General features: G+C 37.5%; 1 protein-coding gene across 24 annotated transcripts in view; it reads right to left on the reverse strand.

The window, feature by feature from the left end:
* ANK3 (ankyrin 3) overlaps positions 1–26,502 on the reverse strand; it is a 563,084-nt gene that overhangs the window by 17,201 nt on the left and 519,381 nt on the right. For 9 of the 24 annotated variants that reach the window (XM_039871889.1, XM_039871883.1, XM_039871885.1 and 6 more), the window contains 8 exons: positions 25,959–26,081; positions 24,337–24,418; positions 11,744–11,818; positions 9,419–9,550; positions 8,451–8,594; positions 5,445–5,753; positions 5,075–5,165; positions 2,511–2,889 (listed from right to left, as the gene is read on the reverse strand). In XM_039871889.1, coding sequence (XP_039727823.1) covers positions 2,511–2,889; positions 5,075–5,165; positions 5,445–5,753; positions 8,451–8,594; positions 9,419–9,550; positions 11,744–11,818; positions 24,337–24,418; positions 25,959–26,081 — 1,335 coding nt within the window. Of the gene's footprint in view, positions 1–761; positions 813–2,510; positions 2,890–5,074; positions 5,754–8,450; positions 8,595–9,418; positions 9,551–11,743; positions 11,819–11,873; positions 15,439–21,766; positions 21,770–24,336; positions 24,419–25,958; positions 26,082–26,502 lie in introns of those variants that run through there. The other 15 variants (XM_039871872.1, XM_039871873.1, XM_039871874.1 and 12 more) reach the window with 6 other exon arrangements.

Raw genomic sequence — 26,502 nt, forward strand, 5'->3', positions numbered from 1 at the left:
AGTGACTTATGAAATGTCAGTCAGATAACAAAGTAGGCCATTTTTCACCAGAGGTAAACTTAACTATTTACAAATAGTAATATCAACCTTGACTTTGTGGGAAATTTCATCTGAACAAAATAGCATACTGAATAATATGTCAAAAGGAAACAGTTTTTGAGTTTCTTACTCTTGAATATTGGCTAAGTTCCTTATTACTTTTAAAGCTTTTTAGAAAAAGACTGTAAATTCGGGACACTGAGAATGACCTAAGTATTATGAAGGGAGGCCCTGCAACGGCTCAAAAAGGCGGTAAGAGGAATTCATAGTTAAAGAAAAGAATTACTAGTCAGCATTCCGAGATTAATAGGTTAGATGAAGCAGAAGAGAAAATTCAATCTGATTATCCATACATGGAATTGTAACCTGGGGAAAAGTTTTCACTTTGGTATATTTAAAAGCAGAAGAATACATGTTAATGCAAACACTAATGACAAACCTAGATGTTAATTATATCATAATTCTATCCAGAATCATCTGAGACCAGCGCCTCACATGAAGAAAAAGTGGCCATTGTTTCAGTTTCCTCCCTCTCTCTGGAGTTTCTGCTCATCTTAAGGTGAAGGGTAGAGAGAAGGTGGTAGTGGGATCTCCTCAGGACTCCTTTTAGAGAATGCTCTAGGAACTGGTAAAGAGGGTAACTAGGAGCACAAATGAAATTTTCTCAGTACTCCTTGAATGGTTGCTGCATGAAAAGAGGTGGAAAAATGGCAGAATTTTACCTTGTAACAGCAGACAGTCATCCGTGTAAGAGCCGCACCCGGACTTTTGACCTGATCATTTAGGGGACAAAAAGGGGGCTGTTTTCGGAACTCATACAGCAGATGACCTAGTTGTTTGCTATTATATACTATGGCCTAGGCACAAAAGGCACAACCTGAACTCCTTTGGATTTCTTGTGAAGCTGACCTCCATTATGAAGTTTTATGCTCATGAAGACTTTATGCACTGGGACCAGTGACCAATACCAAAGGCACAAACTCACTTAAAAGAAATCTCACAACCATTTTCTAATAGTAAGTATTTCCCATGACTGATGAACTCAGCTGAGTTTCCTTTGAGGGTTAAAACTTGTTTTTAAACCCTCTGTATGCCTTCTCCTTGCTTCCCCAATCGCCAATATATATGCACAAGTACGTACATAGAAGTGCTTATTTATAATTTGATTTCAGAACTTCTCTATTGATTTTAATAGGCTTTTGCAGAATAAATTTTCACGGTTAAAACATCAGTATGTTATTGCGTCTCCTTATATTCGTGGGCTCATTTTAAAAAGGAGCATTCTATTAAAAGTCATACTGCTTACATATACTAAAAGTTAACTAAAAGACAGAAATTGAATTCAAAACTACAGAAAGGCCTGACAATTTTACTTCCTGTTACTTTCTCCCCTAACAAGCAGGAAAATGGTCAAAAGATAGATAGCCTGCAGAAGGAAAAATGAAAGGATATGATTAATTAAGCTGATAATTAGCTCCTGAGTGACTGGGAGTTTACTATACACATTTTTTAAAACCTCAGATAAATCAGGGACTCATTTGTCAAAAGGCTTTTTTTCTACCTAAAACACAATGGTAGAGCTTAAGTAAACTAGATGTTATAGGGAAAATGACAAGTGCTACTATTCCAAAGATGTATAACTCTCAAACTATCTATTGTATGGTTCATGAAACACAAAATTTGAGAGCAAAAAGCAGTTAAAAAATGTAAGAAATACAGCTGATTTTTACTGTTTATATTCATCCGACTCACAATTTCAACTTTTTAAAAACATCTAAAAATGATAAACCTCAAAAAATAAAAAAAACTATTAGATGGTACCACAAAGAGCAAGCAAATCATTCTACAGCAGTAGGTTTTAAAATTATTAAAAACGAATATTAAGATTTATATTTTATAATTATAAAATTTATTAAGATAACACTTCTGACTTTAAATTTCTAAATGCTGTCAACCAACTGTGGTATACACCCAACCTCATTTACAGGCTGAAGAACTTGGTTTCTTCAATTTTTCAAACATACTTTCAGACAACAGACCTTACAGAGAGTAGAACTCTTAGATGGGTCACATGCTATAAACTCTTTAAATTACACAAAAGAATCGGAAAGGGTCAGGATAATCACCCCCCTTGCATAAGAAAGAAGATTGCATTGGGAGCTAGGAAACCTAAATCCCAGACAAAATAATACTGGACCTTAAATTAGTCTCTCTTAAGTTCTTTTTCCTTCTGGAAAATGGCTACAGATGCTTATTCCTTTTCCTACCTTATGAGGGAAGGTATGATCAAATAGCATATGTTTTACTCAGTATTTTCTTTGCTCCAGTATTACTGTTACGATTTTTGATCACACGCTGATAATTTGGAAATAGAAAAGAACCTTTGGCCAAGTGCTACAAGATTAATCCAAAGAAGCAAAACATCGGTACTTTCAGTAAAGGACAGCATACTGAATAACTAGATGACATACCTTTTGCTCAGACCCACTGGACCCCTCTTCTTCGTGGAGGTTAAGTCTTGGCTTGCCATCTGCAGGAGAAGTCCTACTCATCTTTTTCATACTGACAGGCACACAGGGTTTAGGCTCTTCTATTACAAACTTGCTGGTTTCTTCTAGAGATTTCTGATATGCTGCTAATGATGATGCTGGTTCCTCAACATGACCATATCCATGTATTTTTGGTTTCAGAGTTTCCTTAGCACTCTGTTTCCCTATATCATTTTGGGGTTCTGAAAAGTAAGATTTCGTCTTTGCTTCTGGAGTGACTTCTGCATGGTTTCCATTTGCTTCAAATTTCCCAGGTTCTCCTTTGAGATATGAGGTAATGGAATCTCTACACTGGTCTGGGCTGCAAAAGATAAAATGTGGAAATTTACAACGGTAACATAGGGCTGAAAATGGGCTTCAGAAGGTCTAAAATTTTAACGACTATGTTTTTAACTACTTTTGAAGGCAAATAGACCTGAAAACACTGGTCACTGGACTTCAAACTGTGAGGTGCCATCATGGGTGTGGGTGTACATGGGGGTGAGGAGGTGCTACACAGGCCCCAGGCATCCCCTGCACTCCAGCTCCCAACCTGGCTAGCTATATCAGGTTGCTTCTTATAGCATTTCTATAGCCCCTTGATTCTATATCTTAAAAAGTAAGCCCGAGCAGTTCATGGACAGCTCAGTTTCAGACCCACCAATCTAAAAGAGGAAATCTCAAAATGCTGTTGTACTGCCTGTGAAAATACTGCTAACAAAGAACAAAGTGACAAAGTTCTGTGATGAATGCTCCAGCATCCCCAAGAACCCCAAATTCCCGGTTTTCTGTAATTCCTGCCATCATGCTTTTCCAGCATTCTCCTCCTTACTTGCTTCTCATGGTTCTCCACGCCTGACCGCTGCTGACACTCACTGGTGATCAGGGTGCTGGTGCTCACCCACTGCTTCTACTTCTTGGGAGGACTATTTTGCTTTCAACAATTTCTCTTACAATACTTTAAAAAATTGATTTATATTTTTTCCTAGTTTCAGTATAAACTTTTACTTCGTAGGTTACAGGTTGTTTTTGGTATCTTTGCTTATTACCTATAGAATTCTGAAGGCATTAACTAGAGCAATGTTTTATATGTATAATATATGTATTGTGTGTGTGGATGCTTATAAATCGATTTCTGATTAAACACAATTATCAAAAAAATATCAGTAGTACACCCTGTTCTGTATGTGTAAGGACAAACAGTCCCAGCATACTGTGAAGATCCTAAAACAATTTTTAAGTTTGCTTCCTTTCAAGCAACTATAAATTATGTGACTAAATCTGAACATAGACATCAAAATTAGCGCTATTTGTCATCTTTGCAATTCTCTTTGGAAGGCTGAACACAGAAGTCATTCATGCTACCATTCTTCAAAAGGAATTTTGTAAACTCTCAGTTTGGGAATTTTTATTGAGCAAGAAGCTTGTCAGCAATATGAAAATATTAAATATGGTTATGAAATAATGGTTTGTTTTTTTTTTGTATCCAACTTATATTTTACTTCAATGGCAACTAGTGATAAATTTATTTTAGTCCGATGTGTGCAAACTGTTATTCAGAGACTATTTGCATCAGTCATTTGGCAGGCATGCTACATACTTTCTTTTTCAATCTTTAAACCTGTTTGAGGAAAGTAGTCATATTCTTATCTCTAAAACTGATTAAAGCGACATTCTTGAAGCTTAGAAGCTCATTCAAAGTCACAAAGTATAAAGCTAATCATGGTGGGATTTGAACCAATGTCTGGAGGATATCTCATCTTTCTAGAGTAAGGCCACTATACAGAGAACCAGATTCATTATTAGGGAATTATTTTAGTTATAAACAAATTTCTATCATGGCAATATTATTTGAGGCAAAGAATTACATATATTACATCGCAGATTATGTGAAACATGTAGCAAAAAGATATATATACATAAAATGTTAAGTGTTTTACCATAGTAGATAGATGACTTTTCATTTTTCTTCTGTCTTTTCTATTAACACATTTTTAAAAAATGTATGTAAATAAATCCACCAAAATTTTAATGGTGGTTATTGCTAGGTGGTGGGGTTGTACTGATTTTTTAAATTTGCATTTTTAAATGTTATATAATAAGCATACTTATGTTTGCAGTCAGGAAACAATAGAAATGTTTATATTTCTAAAAGACTTGGAATTTATTACATTATTTTGAATGAGCATTAATTACTGGTTATGTGAAAAGAATAATACAAGTAAAAAGAGTAGTCTTCTGAAGTAAAGAAAACATAAATGTTTGGCATGTATGTAAAACTTTTTCCATTTCAATTCAGGCTGTTAATAGTTTTAAGAATTATATTTGAGTTTAATGTAACTTTCCCTCTCCAGATTAGCAGAATGAACTAACCTTTAAAGCAGGTATTATGACCAAACTGGAATGGTAATTTAGAAAAAGAGTAACTGCTGAAAAGCATATATTTAAAGCAAACTGTTAACATATAACCTGTGTTTTATTTCTCTTTTTCTGAAACAGAGCCATACCTGTCATCCAGTCGATCTAGTAACCCACCAGTTATTCTTCGAGCTTGAGCTGGGGATTCTAGGTTTCCACTTGTGGTCTCGTTCTGCCAACCTGTAATTGAAGACATTTCCAGTTCTGCTTGCTGAACACGTTTAAGAATAGCCTGTACCTTTTCTTCTGTCATCTCCTCAGACTCTACTCCTTCTTCAAGTTGAATGTCCTCAAATAGAGATTTGAGTTTTTCTTCCATCAAATCCTCATCAGGACCAGATTTTCCTTTCTCTTGCTGCTCAGAGCTTACTCCTACTTTTCTAGTCTGTTTCAATGGCTCTGCTGGTTTAACATCTTTTGAGACCCCAGCCATATTTCCGAGGTATTGAGGATACTCACTCAGACACACCATCTCCGACTGGCTCTCATCTACATCCATTGCTTCAGGCATTTCTGTTAAAGGCATTGAGTCTTCAAGTTTGCTGTCTTCTAAGGAAGTATCTTCTGCAGTTACGACTGGAGGTCCATCTGCTGAATGCTCTACATTTCCCTGGGAAGGCACTAGCCCATCGCTCAGTCTACTGGGGGTTCTAAGGGGAGATTCTATGCTAGACATATCACTAAAATAATCATCTTGCTGGAAAGGGGTGGGTGGTGTGTAGTGCAACCCTGTGGGAGTTTCCAGTTCCACTTGAAGGGAAGGATAACCTATGGAAGACAGTACATTTGGACTGACTGGAATGAATTAAGAATACATCAAACAAAAACACATGGAATGACTTAAATTATATCAGGTATGAAAAATGTATGATAAATTACAGAATGTTGATAAATTTATTGTTTAGTTCAATTAAATGTAATACAATAAGAGACTAGTGCAAACTATAATAAAATAGAATGCTAATTAAGATGTAGATTGTTTCAATTTTGGTAATTTTAATACAGTAACAAATACACAGACTAATTTAATCTCATATAGTTATTTGTCATTACATAAGATATATTTATTCCATGGCCAAATTTATTATCTTTCTACTTTTAGCCTGCAAAATCCATATTGTGGTGGACTGAATACAGCAAGCCACAAGAACCCAATTTTTATAATTACTTATAATTTACTTTAAAAACTGTACATATGAGCAATTCTACCCAACTCTAATTTTTACTTATATCACATGAAATTTACAGCAAAGAAAAATGAATTTAATCTTTGGAAAAAAATGATTTTAGAGCAGTAGCACTAGAAAAAAATAGAAAAGATGTTAGGAAAAACAGCTAGTAGATATTAGGAAAAGGATTTAAAAAACCAATAAAGTAGAAAAGACTCCATGTAAAGTCTTCATGTGTCATAATGTGACAAAGATGAAAAGGTTGTGGTATATGTGGAGGTTCTGGTGATAGAGGTCCATTCAACCACAAATCAAATAAAGAGAAAAAAAGAAATGATACACAACAGAGACAGGAGGAAAACCATTTGCAAAGAGCTCTGTGAATATTCATGACAATGCTATGAAACACGGAGTTTTATTAACCAGACTACAAAAACGGGAAGGAAGGAGCAATGCCCATGTTTTAAACTTTGCTGTGTGGACTAAGGGAGTATTTTCCTCATTGAGCAGAGAGAAAGTTAACAATGGTCTGGTCATGGTGAGGAAAGGAAGTTTCATGAAAGCGAAGAGGAGAGCCAGGAAAAAAAAGGCAACCAAGCACATTTTCAGAATTCTCAGTCTACAAAACTAAAGCCTAATTTTTCTGTCAGTCCAAGATAAACACCAACTTAGCTTTTGTTGTAAATTCATATTACTATAGGTAAGGGAACATTTTTCTATTACGGTCACCTATAACCAGAATCATGAAATATATAAACCAGAATGTTGAAAAAGCTGGCTAAGATTATTAGGTTTATAATCTGCACAAGTGAAATTTCATATATACATTCCCAAATTTCCTTAAGCATTTTTAAAATAAGAAATATAAAATATTAAGATGTAGCAACAAAAAGCCCTTGTGAATTTATTTAATAATAATCTGAATTTAAAATGTTAAAATTAAATGAAGCTTTCGATTCTATTGAATACTTCTATTGTTTCTGGGGCTCTTGTTTATTAGAGCTACTATTCTTAAAACTTTTTCCTAGTAAAGAATATTAAAAGAGTCTATAAACTATAACTTGGCAATAATTCATAACTCGTTATAAAAGTGGTAAATCTCCAGTGCAAAAAGAGTTTGGTTACCAATATACGTCTCACATATAAGACAAGTCCTTGAAGAGAGCTTTTATTCCACAGTTATGTGGTATTTATGAGCTTAAAAAGAAACTGCTTTTGACATTATTACCCATCATGTTTATGTTATATGGATAATAAGGTATGCTTTAAATTTTCTGTTGACGTTAGTAAGCAGAAACTTTGTAAGAATTTGAGATCTTTTGTCACATAACATGCAAAATTAGAAGTTATAGAGTCTTTTTTTGTCTAACTTTGCCTGTTTAACTGGAAAAAAATTATATTTTTCAAAACTTTGAATAGTAGGAAAATATCCCTAACTCATCTTTTTCCTTCCAGTCATCAACAATTTTTCACTCAAAATTCATTATAAGAATAAATTCCATTTGTGAGAGAAGACAAGCATCTTGAAAAGCATTGTAAGATATTTGTTATATTTTCTTAATACTTTGACAAAGCCCAGATTTACATAATGAAGGAAATTTATTATATAAATTCAGCTAATGTAAATGAATGTTATTAGTGATATCTATGCTCATAGAATTCAAATTATGCTGCTTTTTATACACAATAGATCAAGTAGGGTTCCCTGCCCCCCAAACAGATAGCAGCATATGAAGTTAAAATAATGCTAAATAATTAAAACATGTTTTTGAGTGATTAATGTACCAATGAGACTTTTTTCAGTACATGCTTAAATACCTCGTCCCAAAACAGTAATTCACTATTTTACTTTACAATTTGTATACCATATGCCTAACTTGATCCAACTTGATCTAACTTTACTTGGTAAAAATAGCTCACAATTTGGTTTTACCTGTATATGAATAAAATACACTAGTTTTTAAGGTTAATATGAAAATGACAAAAGCAATGCATTCTCTAGATATTCGTTTTGTTTTGTTTTGTTTTGTTTTCCATTTGGTCATATAACACATTTGAAATACAATTCTTTCAAATAACATGCTTTTTTACCTCATTTATATTTTGTATAACAGAGGCATTTATCAACTTTGGTCTTTCAGAGGGTATATTTTCAGAATGGCAGATAAAATGCTGTGACAATGAGAAATTAAGTCAAGCAAATCACAACTTAGTTGGTTTTTTAACCGACTGCCTTGTCCAACACTTTCAAATTTTATCAAATGATTAAATAAATATGAACACTGAATTCAATTACCATCAACAGGGTCATGGAAAACATTGTTCTCATCTGCAAAACTTCTGGTGCCTGAAATATTTCCATAATCAAATATTGGTCCTTCTAGCAGAGTCACTATATCTATTCGATTAATTTTTGTCAAGACCGAAGTTAAGGCATCAGCTGAAAAAGGAGAAAAAAAGGTTGAAAATCCAATTATTTCCTTCCAGTCATCACAACATCCATACAAGCATGGCTTTTGCGACCCTCCTGCAGTATCACTACCCAGAGGGCTCAGAAAACCCACCACTACAGAGAAGACCTGTTAGGGTCTTAATCACTCTGATGACAGCAGCATATTCATTTCACTACAAGATGCAGAGCAGATGAGCTTCACAATAGCTAGCCTTTTAAGCCCTTTTCTGTCCTTTTAGGCAAAATGGGTCACTCTCATATTTGATGCTTAGCATTTTAATGACTTACTAAACTTGAGATGACATAGACAAACGTACAATAACTTTTTCCACATTGTTGTGGGTTGGCACTTACAGTGTATCACCACTCCCCAACTCTGCCCCCCACAACAAAAGTCTCCAACACTATTTGCGAATTCTCTGCCACCACAGACTGAGCTGAATAAAATGATCTGATTCCCTAATTCGATTTTGTCCTCCTCTCTCTACCTCCCTGATTGTCCATCTTTGGCAACAGCAGTCACTTTAGAGTGTTTCTGACTACTACCACATGATTTAGGAGCTAGAATTATATTTTCAGTTTTGGTGGTCACACAAAACTACAGACAAAATGCAAAGAATTCCCTACCACTTGGCTTTCCAAAAAGCTTCCTTAAAGACAGAAGGTTAGAATATTAGCACTAAATTAAACAAGTATGACTTCAAAAGACTTGCTATTATGTTATGATCACTCTGATTTTAGTAACAGTAGGCTCATCTAAAATACTAGATATATGCAATTTTGAAAGTTAAAGTAATATAATTTCAGCATACTTGTAGCATTTTTTCCGTCTCTGGTAACCCATTTTTTTAATAACATGAAGCTTTGAGAAATTAAAGAATTTGGATTTTCCACACGTATTTGATTGATTTCATCCACTGAAAAATTCAGTTCCCTCGCCAGTTCTGTAGAAAGGAAAAAGAGTTATTAAGATTTTGTGCTCTGCTCTTATCACATATGTTTTATAAAAGTAATGCTCAACTGCCACAAAAAAGAAAAAAGGAATTTTATAGTAAAACCTAAGTGCAGCCTTGGGCATTCATCTTTATATCCTTGACTTCACAGGAAAGTAGTGATCATACACAGACTGTGATTTAACTCTAATGAGTTACTTAGTTACAATTAGATTTCATTTAGTAATTTTATTAAGATTCTCTATTTGTACAAAGAGGATATTGCTGGATTCTTTTAATTCAGACAAATTATGCTTTCAACTTGAGTAAACTTCATACAAGATGCGTAGGGATATACACTTCATAATTATATGGCACAAGACATTCTGGTAGGGTTTTCCTAGGCAATCTTCATGAAGGACACCTTTTATTCACATAATACTCTGTATGACTTCCAGTTTTATGAACTCCACTTTGGAGGTTAAACGATGACCTTCGGCCAGATCATAGTCTATGATATGCTGCCACTTGCGTAAAAAAAAAGATGGCTTTCTGTCCATCTAAATGTATATACCCATACACTCAATCTTGTTAATGCAGACAGGGTCTTTGGAAAGATAAGGTATTAGTGGCTGCCTTGGGAGTGGGAAAAGTAGGAGTCAAAGATGAGGAGACTTTTCACTGTGTTTCTTGTACAATTAAAATTTATCAGCTATATAGTACCTTAAATGATTGTAAAAATGTAAGAAAAGGGAAAAAATCTTTTCATGGAAAAGGAATTGGTCAAGATTTCTCCTGCTTAAGAAATATTTCCAACAATTTGATAATCCATGTGCTGAACGAAAGAAATTAAGGTAATACGATAGCTTGCAAACTGTTTTGATCAGGGCCTACAGTTAAAAGTATACTGTATATCATGGTGCTGATATAAATGAAACCAGATATTTGTGGAGCAAAACTAGCCTTAATACATGTGATACACAGATATTTTCTCTTCCATTCTATTCCACTTAAAAACAAAAAGCATGAACTGATTTCATGACTCACTAGTGACCCACGGTTAGAACACCACCATTGTAAAGTATGTCTATTGGTTGTTACTTATCCGCCTATCTTTTCAGAGCTTCACAGTATGTCTAAGAGCAAGGGACTGGGTGGAAGGAGAGAGCAAGGTTTAATATGTGTAAGGGTAGGGGCAGGACTTAGGACATTCAAAGGAAAAAAAAATTAGATGACCTTGTTTGTCATTATCTAGTTTCATATTCTCCCCTTTAACAGTTAGCATAAATAATTGCTTTCCTGAATATAGAATGTATGTCAATGATGATATGCAAGATTACTCTAGATATGAAAATAATTAATTTATGTTTTTTGGCTGTACATGAAAAAATATGCACTCAACTTACAGAAGTTAAAATTTCTCTGATTCATGGGAGGTAGGATTTTTAGGGCCCAGGTAACATGGGAACTCCAAAGCAGAAATGTGCAGTTGTCACAGAACCTTATCTTCATTTTTAATGCAGTGTAACCAAGCTAAATAGTCTTTTCCACACAGATCATAAATGGTCTCATTTCACAGAACTGTTGTAAATTGAATAGATTTATGTGTGTCCTATTTTTAAAAATTTTAACTCAAAATTTGAACCTTTGTTTTCTTATATAGTTATTGAAAACGGTCCTTGTTTTCTATTATCAAAGTGATATAAGATTTCCTTTCAAATAAATCTTTGAGCATAAAAGTGAGTCTACTTAAAAGTATCAGGTGAATAAACAAATAGATAATATATGTATATCATAAAAATTGTGAAGATGACTCATGAATGATTAAGATTTGTGAAACCCAGGCATGGATTAATTGAACTGTTGCCTAAGAGAGCTGCTCTGAGGACATAAATCATGTTTAAAATTTTTGAATTATTTTAAAACCATAGGCCTTAGCGATGTTTTCTTTTATGCCACAAAATAAGTTTGCTACTAGGTAAAAGGTTCTCCTATATTATCAGAAATGGCATTGTGAAGAAAGTGCTTAAATTTAAGGTAAAATCAGATTTCAATTTCTGTTCTTCAGTGTATATGCATAGAATTATGGGTGATTAAAATATTTTTTACTCACTGCTTATTTGTTTCTTAATAGTGAACCAGTTGGGAATAAGACAAAGAAATTAAGAAACTCTATTTGTTTCATTCAGCAGTATACACACTTACCTGTCCAACTAAGTCCCAGGTGATCGGCTACTATTGCCATCCTGATATCTGTCCGTTCACATGGACTCTGTGGACCTACGATTTACAATTTCTTAATTAAAATAATCATCAGGAAAAATACGATACTGGAAAATTGCTTTTAGCAGTACTCAGATTTTACAGAGAGACTAATGCTAACACTATACACTTAAATGTGTCCTAATCACCTACATGAACACTTCTCTTGTCGCATGGCTCACTTGATTTTCACCTGTATCAGGCCAAATGTCAGACTACATGGATGCTCAATGTAATGGAATTGAACATGCTGACAAGCTAGCTACTTTACAGCGGTTACAGAAGTGTTGTGTTGGTGAAAACACCATGATGGGATTTCGACATCTGTGCTTTTATTTTGACAGAATCATATCCATTAGCACATAAAAAAAAAGTTGCTCATCTTGAACGACACCAATATCTTCAGCATGCTTCCCTAGCTGTCTACAGTGTAGTTTGGTTAAAAGGAAGAAAGAGGAGTATATAGACAGCACATACAGATGACAATGACAAAATGAGAAACTACGGTTAAGTCACGCCACAGGCAATCACAACAGTTCATGCACTAGGGTCTACGAGTTGGAAAGTGTTTACAAACTATGCTCGTTCTCCAGGATGTGAGCAAAGAGTGCTCGAGAAACCTGACTGCCTTCATTCTCACCAGTCCTCCTACTGCTCCTTTTCTCACTGCCGGCCTTTTCACTCTTTGATTTTAAAGGTGCTGCCTCTGTTTTCTTATCTCTAGCAGACTTCGTTGTAACTGAAGGCTGGCCACCCCGGGAACTCTCGGACAACGACGTGTTTCTTGAGGTACTGTCTTCCTCATCCGACAACTCAGACTGCATCTTTCTTTCTTCTTCAGAGAGGCGGTCCACAAGCTTTAAGGTCTCACCACTAATTCCCTTAAAATATTCAATGGAATGTTTACATACTTCCTTAAGCTGACTTTTTCTAACTTTAACTGTGGTGGCAGTGGCGGTGGTGGTGGTGGTGGTGGTGGTGGTGGTGGTGGTATTGGTAGTGGTATTGGTGGTGGTGACACAGGTGGATCTTACCTTTACTGGCAACTTGGATGGAAGTTGTCTGGCCTTGTCTTTCTCTGGCTGCCCTTGCTTTTGTGTGGCACATGCTTTTCTAACTGAAACTACGTTATCCCTGTGTGTGTTTTTTACTGGAATTCTAGACTTTCCATCTACACATGAAGAAGTATGGGTTTTGGTTTTCTCAGATTGACTAACCTGCTTCATTTTACTCACTTTAATGTTTGGCATAGGATTTGGTGGGAAGATATCTTTTGGTGAAGTGGCCTTTACGGGAAGTTTGGATTTTCGCCTAATCCCTATTGATTCCTTTGTCTTTTGCTGCTGTCCGAGAACTTTCTGCTTATCTCTTATACAGTGTCCTTGCAGTAGCCCTGTCTTTTTTCCTGATGAGCTTTTCACTGGATTAGCTTTCTCTGTGGTACACGTGGGTGCAGAATGTTCTGTCAGAACTACATTACTTGTAATGTTATCTGTCTGTATAGTGGAAGAATCCAAATTGTTGTTGTTATTAAAGTTATCTTTTTGAAAATCGTGTTTTTCTTGGGGCCTAGTGCCCATGTGGCTATTGGCAGAATTTGAAATCACTGTTATAGTTTCATTCTCTAACCCCTGACAACTGGTCATCACAGCTTCTATCTTATCTGTCACTTCTCCAGGGCCTTCTTTCTTCATGGTCATGGTGGATGCAGAAATTCCCATTTTTATAGGCGTGCGCAACTTGGGGTCAACTTTATTGGTGTTAGTGGCTGCTGATTTCTCCAGGGAGCCACCACTGGATGTGCCTTCCTGACACTCTCCGCTGGTCGGGATGCTGGGGTTAGGTTCGACTGTAGGTGCCTCTACATTTCTCTCTAGATTGGTTTCTATAGTGGTGTCCCCTGACTGTGGCTGTGGTGTGGCAGTAACCATATTTTTATCCCCTTCCCCCTGGTCCCCTGACTTCCCTTCAGAAGTATGCTCACCAATCTGGAAAAATTGGAGCCTCTCTTCAACAAAATCCCTCTTGCTCATGTCAATTGCACCACTGCGAGTCATCTCAAACATTTTTCCTTCATGAAATGGGAAGGGGTTAGGCTCACTAGTTGGGGTACTTTCATCGGTTGGCGTTCTGGCTGGCGTTGTATCAGGGGTTGTTGCTGGAGAGCGGTCTTCCACAGCCAGACCAAATGGCTTAGATTCATCTTCCCGTGATTTACTGTCAAAAACTTCATCATCCCCTCGGTTATTAGACCAAGGGTCGAAATCTAGGCCTTTGGTAGCTACTGTTTTAAAAGGAGTGGCAAATTCTTCATCTACTTTATAACTGAAATAAGTGTCAGGAAACACTGATCTGTCAGGATGTCTGCCTTCTAGTGTGAAAAACTGGGCCCCTGACTTCTGATCAGTCTTATCAGGCGTCTTTTCAGATGAACTTTTAGAAGGTGGCTTATCTTCATCGGGTCCCACCCTTCCCTCCTCCTCGATAACTTCAAGTTTACTTTGGCTAAAGGAGCGATCGACTGGCTTCAGAATGCCCTCGGTGTTCCAGATATCTTTCTTTATTTCCATTGTTTGACTTGGGAGTTTAGAATCGCTCTCTGTCAAGCCGTCATCTTCATCTTGTAGGTCATAGCCGTCTAGAGAGTCGATCTCTGTGGCATCTGTATCATGAGAAAACTCTGCTGTGGTAGCAATGGAACACTCTGTGATGGACTGGTCATTGTTCCCATTCTGGGCAGCTTCATTCTGAGGTGAATCAAGGCCAAGGCCAAATTCATGATCTTTTCCAGATCCATTAGTTTCCAATTCTTTCTGGTGGGAAGACTTTTCAGCAGAAGCTTTAGATTTTGCAATTTCTTTTTGTTCACCGTCTGCCTCCTTTAATTTGAAGGTATATTTTTTAACTGGGACTGGTTGATAAATAGACTCATCATCACTCGAATCACTGACGTCTGCCCCGGGAGGAACTGGTGAAGGTGGCTGTACTCTGATGACTGGTTCAGCCAGCTGGTACTTGTCATGCTCATCTTGCAGATTGACTTCAATCATGTCGACCTCTCTTTCAGCGAGATAATGGTTCTTATCTGACTCAATCTGGTCTGCATCTAGTGGTGGAGGCGGGGGAAATTCTATATAGGCAACTCTGTTGGTTTTGGGTCTTTGGTTAGAGTCTTTGCTCACGTCGTTAGGCGTTTCATGTGCAACTGTTGTTGTTTCCTCCACTGTAGTCTGCTTTAAGGAGGATGACTTGGCTTGCTCCTCCTCCTCAGATTCCTCAGAGACTTCAGGAATTGGGCTGGGTTTGCCTGGTATGTAAGCTATGAGCGAGTCGGGTGTCTTAGATGTAAATTCATAACTCACTTCCTCTGAACTAGGTGTTTCTGGGGTTAAAGGGCTTTTCCCAGAGCTGTCTAGAAAGGAAACTTGCTCTAGAGTATCATCTTCCGGACTACCCTGAGGAGAAGGAGGTTGCTTTTGCTGTCTGGTTGTATAAAAAGTCCCCCTGGTCTCTTGTACTGTCTTACATTCCTGACTTATGATTTTTTTTACACTTCCTTGTTGTATCTCCTTTTCATATTGCTTTCCCACCTGAACAAAACTGACATAAACAGGTAAAGTTTTTATCTCTTTCCCTCCCTCTGTCTGGGCTAGTGGTGCAACTCTTTCCAATCCATCAATGGGACTGTGGTCAAATACATCGCTAGAGGGAGATTCCTTTCCTGGGCTAAACTCTAAAGAGTCAGGAGATTTGGTGGGGGAGATTTCAGTTTCATCGAGAGGCGGGCATAAGCCTACATAACTCTGATGTTTGGAAACTTTGCTGATTTCTGAATAGGTAACTTTTTCATCTTCTAGAGAATTAAAGTGCTGTGTCTCAACTGTCTCTTTACTCATACTCGATTGGGGTAGCTTTTGTGATAGTTCATGTTTTGGAAACGTTGACAGCTCACAGAAACCGTCGGGAATATCGGTAGACAGCGTTCTCCTTTCCTCGGCGATTCTGACTGGGATGTGCGACCCCACTGAGCTCTCGCTTCTCCGGGAAGGTCGATCGGGAGAGCCACCAGGACGTTCCCCTTCCTTAACAACATATTCCCTATATAAGACTTTTTTGGAGGGAGATTTTACAGTCATTTCCTTAATTTCTGAGAGAGAGCCATTTGTTAACAATTTGTGTTCTCTCTCAGTCACAGACAAAAATTCATTTCTTTGATCAACAATTTTACTCTCAGGGTGACCAATGTGATTCTCTGTTACATCATGAACAAGTACATGCGAAAGTTTTTCTTTCTGCGACTTATTGTTAGTGGCTCCAGAACTTTCCCATGTTCTAAAGACCTTTTTGTCCCATGGTCCCTTAGTTGCTAAATCTGAGGTTACATGACATGCCAAGTCTTTAGCCTGTTGCTCAGAAAAATAGTCAGGCATTGCTTTATTTGACATTTCAGTACTCTGTTTTTTCACATCATCAGAGCCAGAATCATTTACAACAATTTCATTGCTTTGGTCATGCTCATCTTTAGCTTTTAATACCATAAAATCTTTTTGCACAGACACACTTTCATCTGAGAGGTCTATGGCCTTCTGCTGTTTTTCTCTAGCAAACACTTGGTAGACAGGTAACTTGCTCTCCTGGATTTTTTTAACTGGGATTCTGGACTGGCCATCTGGCTTTTTGTCTTCTTGAGACATGTCCTTACTTTTGGCCTGTGTGCCTTGTTCAAATTTTAATCTAATGGAACTGAGTTTAGATTGTTTGAGCTGAAACCCAGACTGGGGCCCTTCTGGTGCTTTGTTCTGTGAAATATTTCCTTTGGCTTCCTCTGTGGACTTGCTGTCCTCAGTCTGTTGGGAAAGAACCTTTTTCTCCGGGCTGCTGGGCAGACTGGATGCTTTCTTCTCATCGGCTGTGGGGAAGCCTTGTCCATCACGGCCAGGCTGCCTTGCCTTGACCCACTCGTCGTTGGATGCCAACAGTTCCGTCAGCAGTACTTTCTCTGGGCTGCTACTGGTGGAGCTTTGAGAAGAGTATTCTTTGCCATTTCTAGGGCGTGGCTTTTTCTCTGGGGACTGCAGTTCATCATTTAGCTTTTCAGTTTTGTCACGAAAAAACTGTGACACTTCAGTCAGTTTTTCTTCAGCTTCCTTCACAGTCCTGTCCACCCTATCTTCATATATCAACTTCTCTCTACCTCTGTCTAATCTGTCCTCAGTAAAGCGCATCCACATGGCATGTTTTGGACTACTAACATCACCAGAATAGTGCAACACTGTCACTTTATCAAAATGCTCATCTTTAGACACTTTACCTACACCATTTTCAGATACATCTTTATAGATTTTGGAGAGAATTTCTTTTTTGGGGGCAGTGACTACTTTTTCTCTGGACCGCTTATCAGACCCCTGTAACTCTGAGCTAGGGGGTCCTGCATGGTCTGTAACCGATTCCTCAGTATCAGAATGAGACACATCTAGCTTTTCTGACAGAAGCATTTTCTCAGCAAACCTGTAAGACTCCCCTCTTAGTTCTGACAACTCATCGTCATGGTATTCTATTGAGTGTTGACTCAAAAGCTTCAATGTTTTATAAGAGTCATCAGATATGAGTTGAGCAGAACTAGGGCGACTATCTTCTTCTTGGGACACAGGAGTGTTTACTCTGGAAGACTCCAGATAAGAAGGCAATGACTCTTCCGCAGTAAGTTCTTCTTCTTCTTGCTGACCCTGTTCCTCTGAACAAGGAAAAGCATCATGTTTTTCTGGCAGAAAATCTTTTAGGTTAATATCTCCCCGGGATAAGTCTTTCTGATATACATACATTTCCTTTTCTGGATGCTTTTTGGTTTCTCTAATAATGACTTCAGTGGGCTCAGCTTGGTTACCTTTTTCGATGTGGACTTCTATTATACGCTCCAGTTTGGGTTTCATTTGGTTGTCCTTCTCTGCATGCTGGGCTGAGGTTTCAGCAGCAGACTTGTGAACATCTGGAGACACTGCCGACTTATGTTCAAACAGACCTGCCAGTTCTTTGGAAGGGTCCCGCCCGGACTGAAAGGCCTTCATGATGTCATGGACTGACATGGTTTCTTCAATTCTTTCAGAGGTACCTTCACTGCCTGGTGGGGAATGATAAACCATTCTGGTGGTTGTGGTTATGTGAGTCTCTTCTTTCACACGCATGCCTTTGCTCAAAGCTCGATTGTGGTCCTCTTCTTCACTATTGGCTTTCATTTGGAACGCTTTAACTTTCTCTTTAATACTAGAAGTGGGGGGCTTTGGTTCTAATTCCGTGAAAGTAGGCGAAGGTTTGGGTGACATGGGTTCCTCTGGTTGGGACTGGGAAGCATCTCCAGCTGAGGGCTCATAGCTCCTGATAACGTGAACCACTTCAGTTCTCGTTTCTGTAATGACAGGAGGGATGGGGACTTCATGGAAAAGTGGTTTAGGACCAGTGCTTTCAGCGCTTTGAGGGGCTGAAGGTGTTTTTTCACTTCTTGTTTCAAAGCCACTGTCAGACAAGGGACTTTTATCTTGGTCATGTTGAGAAAAGTCATCTGGAGACTCTAAAATAGTATCTGTTCCAAAAAAGGAATCAGCCATTTTACACAATTCTTTCTCAGAGGTGGAAGGCCTCATGGAGGCTGGAGGCATTTTGAGTTTGTGTTCCTGCAAAGCGATTGCTGGTTTTAAAATTCTCTTCTGTCTCTCTTCACCATCCTTCTTTGCATCCTCAAACTTGTACTTTAAGTTTGTCAATGAACTACTCCCAATATCGTTTGTTAGGTAATCAATAACTTTGGTCAAGTTATAATCCTTTTCCGAGGCAGCTTTTGCTTTCACTTGCACTCTCTCTGGCAGAGAGGGAGAATGGCTCTCTGCAGAAGCTTGTTGTCTTGCTTCTCTTATTTCTTCTGAACTAAATTCTATCCAGTCGTCTTCGGGAGAGTGTCCTTTGTCACTCTTTGGTGATTTGGGTGGTCTTTTATTATCTACACACACATCTTTTTTAAGGATTTCACTGACTTTCACTAAGTCTTCCTTTACTTTCTCAACGATTTTGAAAGGTTCTTCATCGTCGATCCTCCCTTCTTTTGGGAGTTCAGGCTGGAATGGCTTCTCCTCAGGCACATCTGTCTGTAGTATCGCAGTCATTCGCATCAGGTCCTCTTTCATTTCGGCCACGTCCTTTAATATCTCCTGACTGGAAGATAAAGAAGATGGCGTAGACAACTTAAGGGCAGAGGGTGCAAGGAACAGAGATGACTTAACTGGAGATGAAGTTCGACTGAACTGGGGCTGAGGACGTGTCTCCGTAGTCAATGTTTTAATGGGTGACAGCAAGGCTGCTGCTGATTTTGTAAGTGAATTAGAGTCTGGAAGTTTCTTTAATGCTGGTTCTGGCAAAACATTGACTACAGAGTATACTGGCACTGTTATTATTGATGAAGTTACAGATGAGGTAGTTGCAGATATTGACGACCCAAGGGATGTGTAGAGTGCACTTGCGGAAGGAGTTCTTAGAGACTGAAAAGCTGATGGTGCTGAAGAAACATATGACCTGAGTGGGGAAAATGGCATTGCTGTCGTGGTAGAAAACACTTTCTCAACTGTGTCTGTGGCTGCATTAACCACAGAGCTCACAGAGTTTGTAGCTGTAGAAATTTTTTCCTGTAATGAGGCAGTGGCTTTGCATCCATTAATTAAAGTTGAAGATGATGGATATTTCAGAGGGGAAATAGATCCATTGACTAATGCTACCTCTGCGTGTCCAGGTATCTGTTTCACGGGTGATGAGAGAGAAGAGGCCATCGTAACTTTAGCTGATGAAATGACATCAACTGCTGACTTAGCTGGAGACACCACTGACTTTAAAGGCGAAGATATAAGTGGCGCCGCTGATGTAATAATTGACTTAAATGGCAAACTTGAGGAATACATATTAATGTTTGATTTGGGGGAGGCTGGGGGTGTCATAGTAATTGATGACCTCTCCAAAAGAGACCCTGCCGTAGTCACTGGAGAGGTTCGAGAGGGAAATGCAGAATTGGATGCCAGCCCTTTTAAAGGCGAAGAGGCCTCAGTGACTGTGGGAGCTCTAACCAGGCTACCAGAGGAAACTTGGATATTGTATGGAGATTGTGACGCCACTGTTTTTATTGGCGAAGAAATTGTCCGAAAGGATCTAATAGGAGATGCCACATCACTAACGGATTTAACTGAAGATGTAGTTGATGCGCCTAATGTGGATTTGATTGGAGAAGGAGTCGAAACAGACCAAATTGATTTTAGTGGAGAAGCTGAAGGCGTATTAGAGGAAGAACTTGATAAGGAAGTGAAGCCTGACTTGGCTGGCCCGGGCACTGTAATCGGAGCTGTTGTCCAGGACTGGAATGGTCTTGTAGAAAAGAATGGCTTGTATGAGTAAGAGGTGGGGAGGGATCTTGTTGCTCCTGCACTCCGTTCAACTGTTTCTTAAATTTAAAAATGAAATCAAACACAAAAATCAACAAAAATGGTTGAGAAACAGAGAGACCAGAGAAAAAAATTGGTCAGTAAACTTTGAAATATTACAAAAGCAAGTACAATTGTTTGCATGATTTAGAATGGAAGAGGCAAAAGGAACAATTAAGAGAAAAAAAAAAACCTCTAGAGACATAACTAATCCAAAGTTAAAATAAAATAAATAAAAATACAGAGCAATGTGAAAGACAGAAAAAGCACATCGCAACCAAATAGGCCAACAATGGAAAACAGAAAACATGAGGAAAGAATTAGTGATGAGAAAAATAACCACAATGGAAAACTGTTCCCTTACTTCCTATTGACTTTCTTATGTGCTGCTTTTGAAATATCAGTGCCGTTCTGTTTTGCCTGTATAGGTACTTGTCTTGTGCAACCATAAAGCTCTCATTTAATAATTTCTAATGTTCCCTCTCCTCGAACCTTTTGGTGATACAGATTGCACCTACTTAAAACCATATCACTGTGTGTGGCTATACATTAAATATCTAAAAGTCTTTTTTAGAAAACCACTCAAGCCTATTTCATGCAGAATCCAAAATAACTGTTAAGTGACAGGCAACTGATGTGCAGACTGTGAAGCCACTGGATTTTAAATCTGTATCTTCCATGCACAATTCGGTTATGCTTCACACCCATAAAAAGCCAATAAGAGCAAGAAATTTTCTGAGTCAATTAAAAAAAAAACAAACAAACAAAGAAAAGGAATGTTTGCATTTGTCTTTTCCATGCAGTATATTCCTTTTGGTGAGAAAAAAAGAAAATGTAATATGAAATGATTTTAAAATGCATGTGTACATACACACGAAGGGGAAAAAAAAATAAAAAATATGGCTCATGGTTACCATAAGCAAGCAAAGCAACTGAAAACATTTTTGTCATGCGCAAATATCATGGCAAACAAGCCAATGAAGTAATACAATTTTTATGCCATAGTATGCACGATATATAAACTTTAAAAATACTTTCACAAGAGCATTTAGAAAGAAGAGTACACTTTTTCCATGAGATGTGAAGTCTTGGTACCTTTTGAGATTTTAGGAAAATAAATTTAATACTGCATATTAAAAATACATCTGTAAATAAATCTATCCATGTCTGGTGTTATCTTCATTATGGATAACAGCACATAGTTTATTTCGTATTTTTTCATAATCTATTATACTTTTAATTCTCAAAAGGTATCATGGGAGAAATCTAAAAAAGCATATTCATATTTTTAACACCCCATATGTAAGTATCTACAGTGGGATATAGTACTTTTCTGTATATATATTTATCAGTGGCAGAGGTACCAATTCTGGTACTTTCCCAGAATATTCATGGGACTCATGGATACCCCAAACACTGGAGAACCATGAGGGTAGACCTACCACTAGGAAAGACAGATTTACTACCAGCGTTCTTCTGGCAATGGGACAAGAAGCACACAAATGATGTCAACACGCTCGCTGGGGGACAGCAAACACACACTTAGTCCTCTCTACTTCTACAGCTCTACCGAACAAACCAAGCCGGGCACAGAGATTTGGAATGCCTGCCAAGGGCTAACGTTTATGTCAAAGTTGAGTACAGTCTCGCTCCCAGAAAGCACTGGTTCAGAATAATAACGCGAAGAGGAAATGAGAATCTGCTTCATCTTTTATGCTCCTCTTCATGCTGTGCACGTGCCACTGCTACAATCCAGTCCTTGGATTAGCAGCTACTCCCACAAGAGTGAAGATTTTCATTCCTAGTGTACATTTAAATTCAAACATTCAGAACATATCTTTTTTCTGGGCTTACATATTATTCTAAAGAAAAGTGGAAGAACTAAGGAAAATCTCACCCATTCATTACCCCTGTTAGCCATAATTCTCAATATTACATTGCTTCACTCCATTAGAAACACGACACTGCAATTGGAAGGTTTGATGATTCTTCAATTCAGTGATTTGGGCTCAGTCCAATGTTTCGAGAGAATTTATTTTTATAACTATTAGAAGGAGGCAAAGTATTTCCCTGTAACCACCGAGTTCCATCAAGCAAAGAAGTCTTCTGCACTACGTCTATGGTTTTATACTTTGCACCAAGCATCCAACTCACTGATCAGTTACACATTTTATGCTTTAATGACACATTTTGTGATACTCTTTATACCAAAGGGAATTTCTGGATATCAGGCACTAAATTACACCATAATTTTTTTTTTTTTTTGGTAGGGGGGTGGGTTGGAAAGGACAGGGTGGTAAGGTAAAAGTTGCATTCACTCATAATTCTGACACCAATTCAGGGGCCATGACCATTTTCTTAGTTTTCTTTTAGCTCCTCTTAGTCCTTTCCATTCCTCTGTTTACCATCCTTATGCTCTCTTTCATAAAGCAGAGAAAAGTACCCTCTTTCTTCTATCAAAAGTCAAGGAAGACGAGCTACATATACCTTAATTGATATTACTCTAAAAGTAGCAACACTTTTCATAAGTGGGAAAATTCAACTGACTTAGCACACATCTGACCTAATAACTCACATTTCCCCCAAACAAGTCCTTAGAGGCCAGAATCGGATGGGAGTCCACCTGCCCAGAGTACCTCTGGCCTAAAGTAGCTGGTCCATTGACCCTGTCCAAAGCTTAAGAATATTGCCTGAGAGTCTCAGCCAGCTACCCAGTGAGGGCTTTGTTAGAAGTATTCCAAGGAAAACTTCTAACTAGGAAATTTACTTGTATTGAAAAACCACCTAGTTACACACACGCATACCTTCCCTGCTTTATAGTTTAAATGGGAGTTAATTTCAGCCTTTATGATTTTGGGAAAATCATATGCTAGAGGGAAAAACTGACATCTGCAACAACATTCATGAGTATAATACAGCTTCATTTCTCTTATGCTCCCCGTTTTGTGTCTGAATATAAAAGGTCCCTCGTAGTCAAGGAGCCAGACTCCAGATTCTGCTAAGACCACTGGAGCTAAGTAGTAATTTCCGTCTGCACACTTTAGATCTTGTGTTGGCCCACAGAAACCAGAATTCAGAAGAGGTGGGAAAAACCAAAGTTGTGGCTCTTTGACAAATTTTCAATAAGCCCTAAACTCAAGTCACTGTGAGTAATGGGAAATAGCTAGAAGTGATTCACTAATTTGAAAATCATCTTTTGTATAAATATTTCTCTGATGGTTAAAGTGGCACTGCTAAGTCAAACACAGTGCTGCTCTCATACTCTTAGTTCCCCATTGGTGGAGGGGTTATCTTGAGGGTTGCAGTGATCCCCAGAGGTGAGACGTGATACTCATAAGAATGAGGGATGGAGAGAGAGGAAGGAGGGGCAGAAAGAGAGATAATATGAATGGATAAACTGAATGAATCTATAGCTTGGTACTTGCAAGCCAGTTAACAATGAACCAAAACAATCACTGATATAAGAAAGAGTTTAACCAGTCTAGTGAAGACCAGCCTTAGAACTGATATTTAACAAAGGGCAGGGGGAGTGGGCAGAGGGAGGGAGAGAGAAGGGAAAGGAGGAAATGAATCAGTAAACAAATGCTACCTCAAGAAGGTAGGAAGATGCAATTCTTTCAAAATGGGAAGAAAAAGATTCAGGACTAAGATATAATGACCTACCTACATGAAGGAAAATGAGGTGACATTGAACTTACTTTATCATCCTTTCTACCATCCTACATATATAAAAGTAAATATTTTCTCTTTTGAGCACAGATTTAAAGCAATATCTTACATTATCTCCTAGCATAATTAACAAAGTGAAATCAAGGTCTTTAAAGACAAGCAATAGATATTTCTAAATAAAAAAATAGTTAATGGCTTAAAAAAAAAAACTGTTTCGAAGCCATGATCTAGGGGTGTTTGGGCCTCAAATCTTCAAGTATGCACAATATATTAGATTTCATGATAAAGTTTTCTTGCAGGCAATTTTTCTTTTGTCACCGGTTTTCAAATGACCCCCAAATTCAGATTGTATAGAAAAAAATGCCTCTTCTTGTAAAAATACACATAAATTAGTAAATGTGTTAGAAAACTCACTCATTCCAGGCTCAGTCAAGTAGCTGTAGCGCTTACGTAAAGCTAAAGATGCAAAGCTCTGTCGTCTATCTGCTTTCTCGGTCTGAAAAAGAAAAACAAGGACCATGTCCAACTTCCCTGTGATTTTCACAGTTTAGAAACGTTTTGTAGAATGTTATGTTGATATCTTGTTTATCCTTATTTTTCTTCTTATGGATTTGATTTTCCTTGTGAAAATGTGATTCTACAACCCCACCTCAATGTCTCAAACAAATAACCATCATTTATCAAATATATGAGCACCAACACAGCAGACTACAGGGAACTACAAATAAAAGACGAGCATTACAGAGACTTCTGATGCTGAGCAGTAAATTTTCCCGAATTCACTCATATTGAAAGCACATATATCACAATGTACACTCACTCTATGTGAGTACATTCCAGGGAAAAAGGCACACAAAGTTTATTATTCTGATTACTGCTGTTGTTTCTGTATGTTAATAGGCTTAAAGAATAGATGAGGAGATTCAAAACAGGTTAATGGCTTTATTAGGAATAATGTTTCTGAGTCTTAAGCCTGCTAATTCTATTTATTATTATTGAGATGTGAGTTAAAAATCCAATTATCATCTAACTTGAAGAAATGTTAGGAGATAACTTATAAGGAAAAATCCAATCAAAGCATAATTGAACTATACCTGTAAAAATTGGCCAAGATATATTTCTCTAAATATAAAGTGTTTATCAATAGCCATGGAGCACGTATTTATTTACATTACATAAAACATAAGTTGATTTGTATAATAAAATTTCATATATTACTCATGATCTTGATTTAAAAGTTGTAACATAATTGATACTAAGTGAAACTATGCACAAATGTATATTTATTTATATATGCCAATTATCACATTTAAAAATGTTTAAAGATTTTTAGTTCATCTTTTTAAATCATTAGCTGGATTATGATTTTACTGAATGTACTGAGGTACTCATGTATATGCGGAGGAAGAGTGACAATTCTTTAACAAAAATATTTGCCCTCTACCTCATTTAATTTAGGATCTGCAAAAATGTAATACATTTCCCACACTTCAGCCCTCTGCAATTTCTTTTACACAGATTTAATTTCTATTCTATCTCTGATAAGAGTAAAAGCAGAAGTATTCATATTACCTCATCATCTTGATCTGACTCTGTCTCCTTTTGGTTCCAAGATGCATTGCAGAGACAAGGAATATTATAATGGACAGCAGGGAAAAGAATATCAGGATATGAAAAGGACTCAGTAGGGAGCACAAAATGCAAGCTGATTTAGAAGGCAAAGCAAATCAAAAGAAGCCAACGAAAAATATCAAGAGCCGTACATCCATGGCAAATTAATGTGATGTTATTTGAAAGCATAAAAATCTATGCACTACCAGCAGAAGCAGAAGCAATAAACAGAGGACTCCATCATACAAACCATAAAAATTAGACACCACAGTAACAAGACTTAGTCAATCTACACAAAAAGACTAATAAAACTTGAGTTTCAAGAGCTTTAATCATGTTACAAAGCATTCCTTAATTGCATACCAAGGGCCCACTTCTTCAAGACCAGGGAAAGAAAGTTAAAATAAACCAGTATTAAAAGATACCTTTTTATGTGCTGGTAGAGTGATATTTAAGTTGCAAACAGCTGTTTGAGGCAGTCCTTTTGTTGTCTTTGGTTCTTTCAGAAACGACAGACGACCACAGGGCTCTTGGCTGGTGTCTCTAATCTAGAAGAATTTATGTAGTTGACAGTTATGGAAAGACTTTTCTGAGGATTCCTGTCTGTACAAGAGTTAAGCATGTTTGTTTTATGGAGCCCTTTAAGAGGCAGGAAAAGGGGAAAAGATGATGATAACAATTACATGTCAACAAAGGTGGTCACATTTAAACTCAGCAAGATTTAGAATGTCCAATTCCTAGTCTAAACACAGGACTGTTGTGTCTGCTTCTCTTATCCCGACAATCCATGTACAGTCTGAGTAATGTGCATTTTCTTCCTGTCTAATAATTTCGTTTTTTCAAAGCCTCAGTTTTAGCAACAATAATAGCAGCAAGTAATAATGACAATAAAACAACTGTCCTATGTCCTTCTGTTCTCTGAGAGGGAAGATGGTCTCTCCAGAATGTCCCTGGGCTCCATCAGAAATG

This window comes from Pteropus medius, unplaced genomic scaffold (assembly GCF_902729225.1).
Source record: "Pteropus medius unplaced genomic scaffold, Ma_sr-lr_union100, whole genome shotgun sequence".
NCBI lineage: Eukaryota > Metazoa > Chordata > Mammalia > Chiroptera > Pteropodidae > Pteropus > Pteropus medius.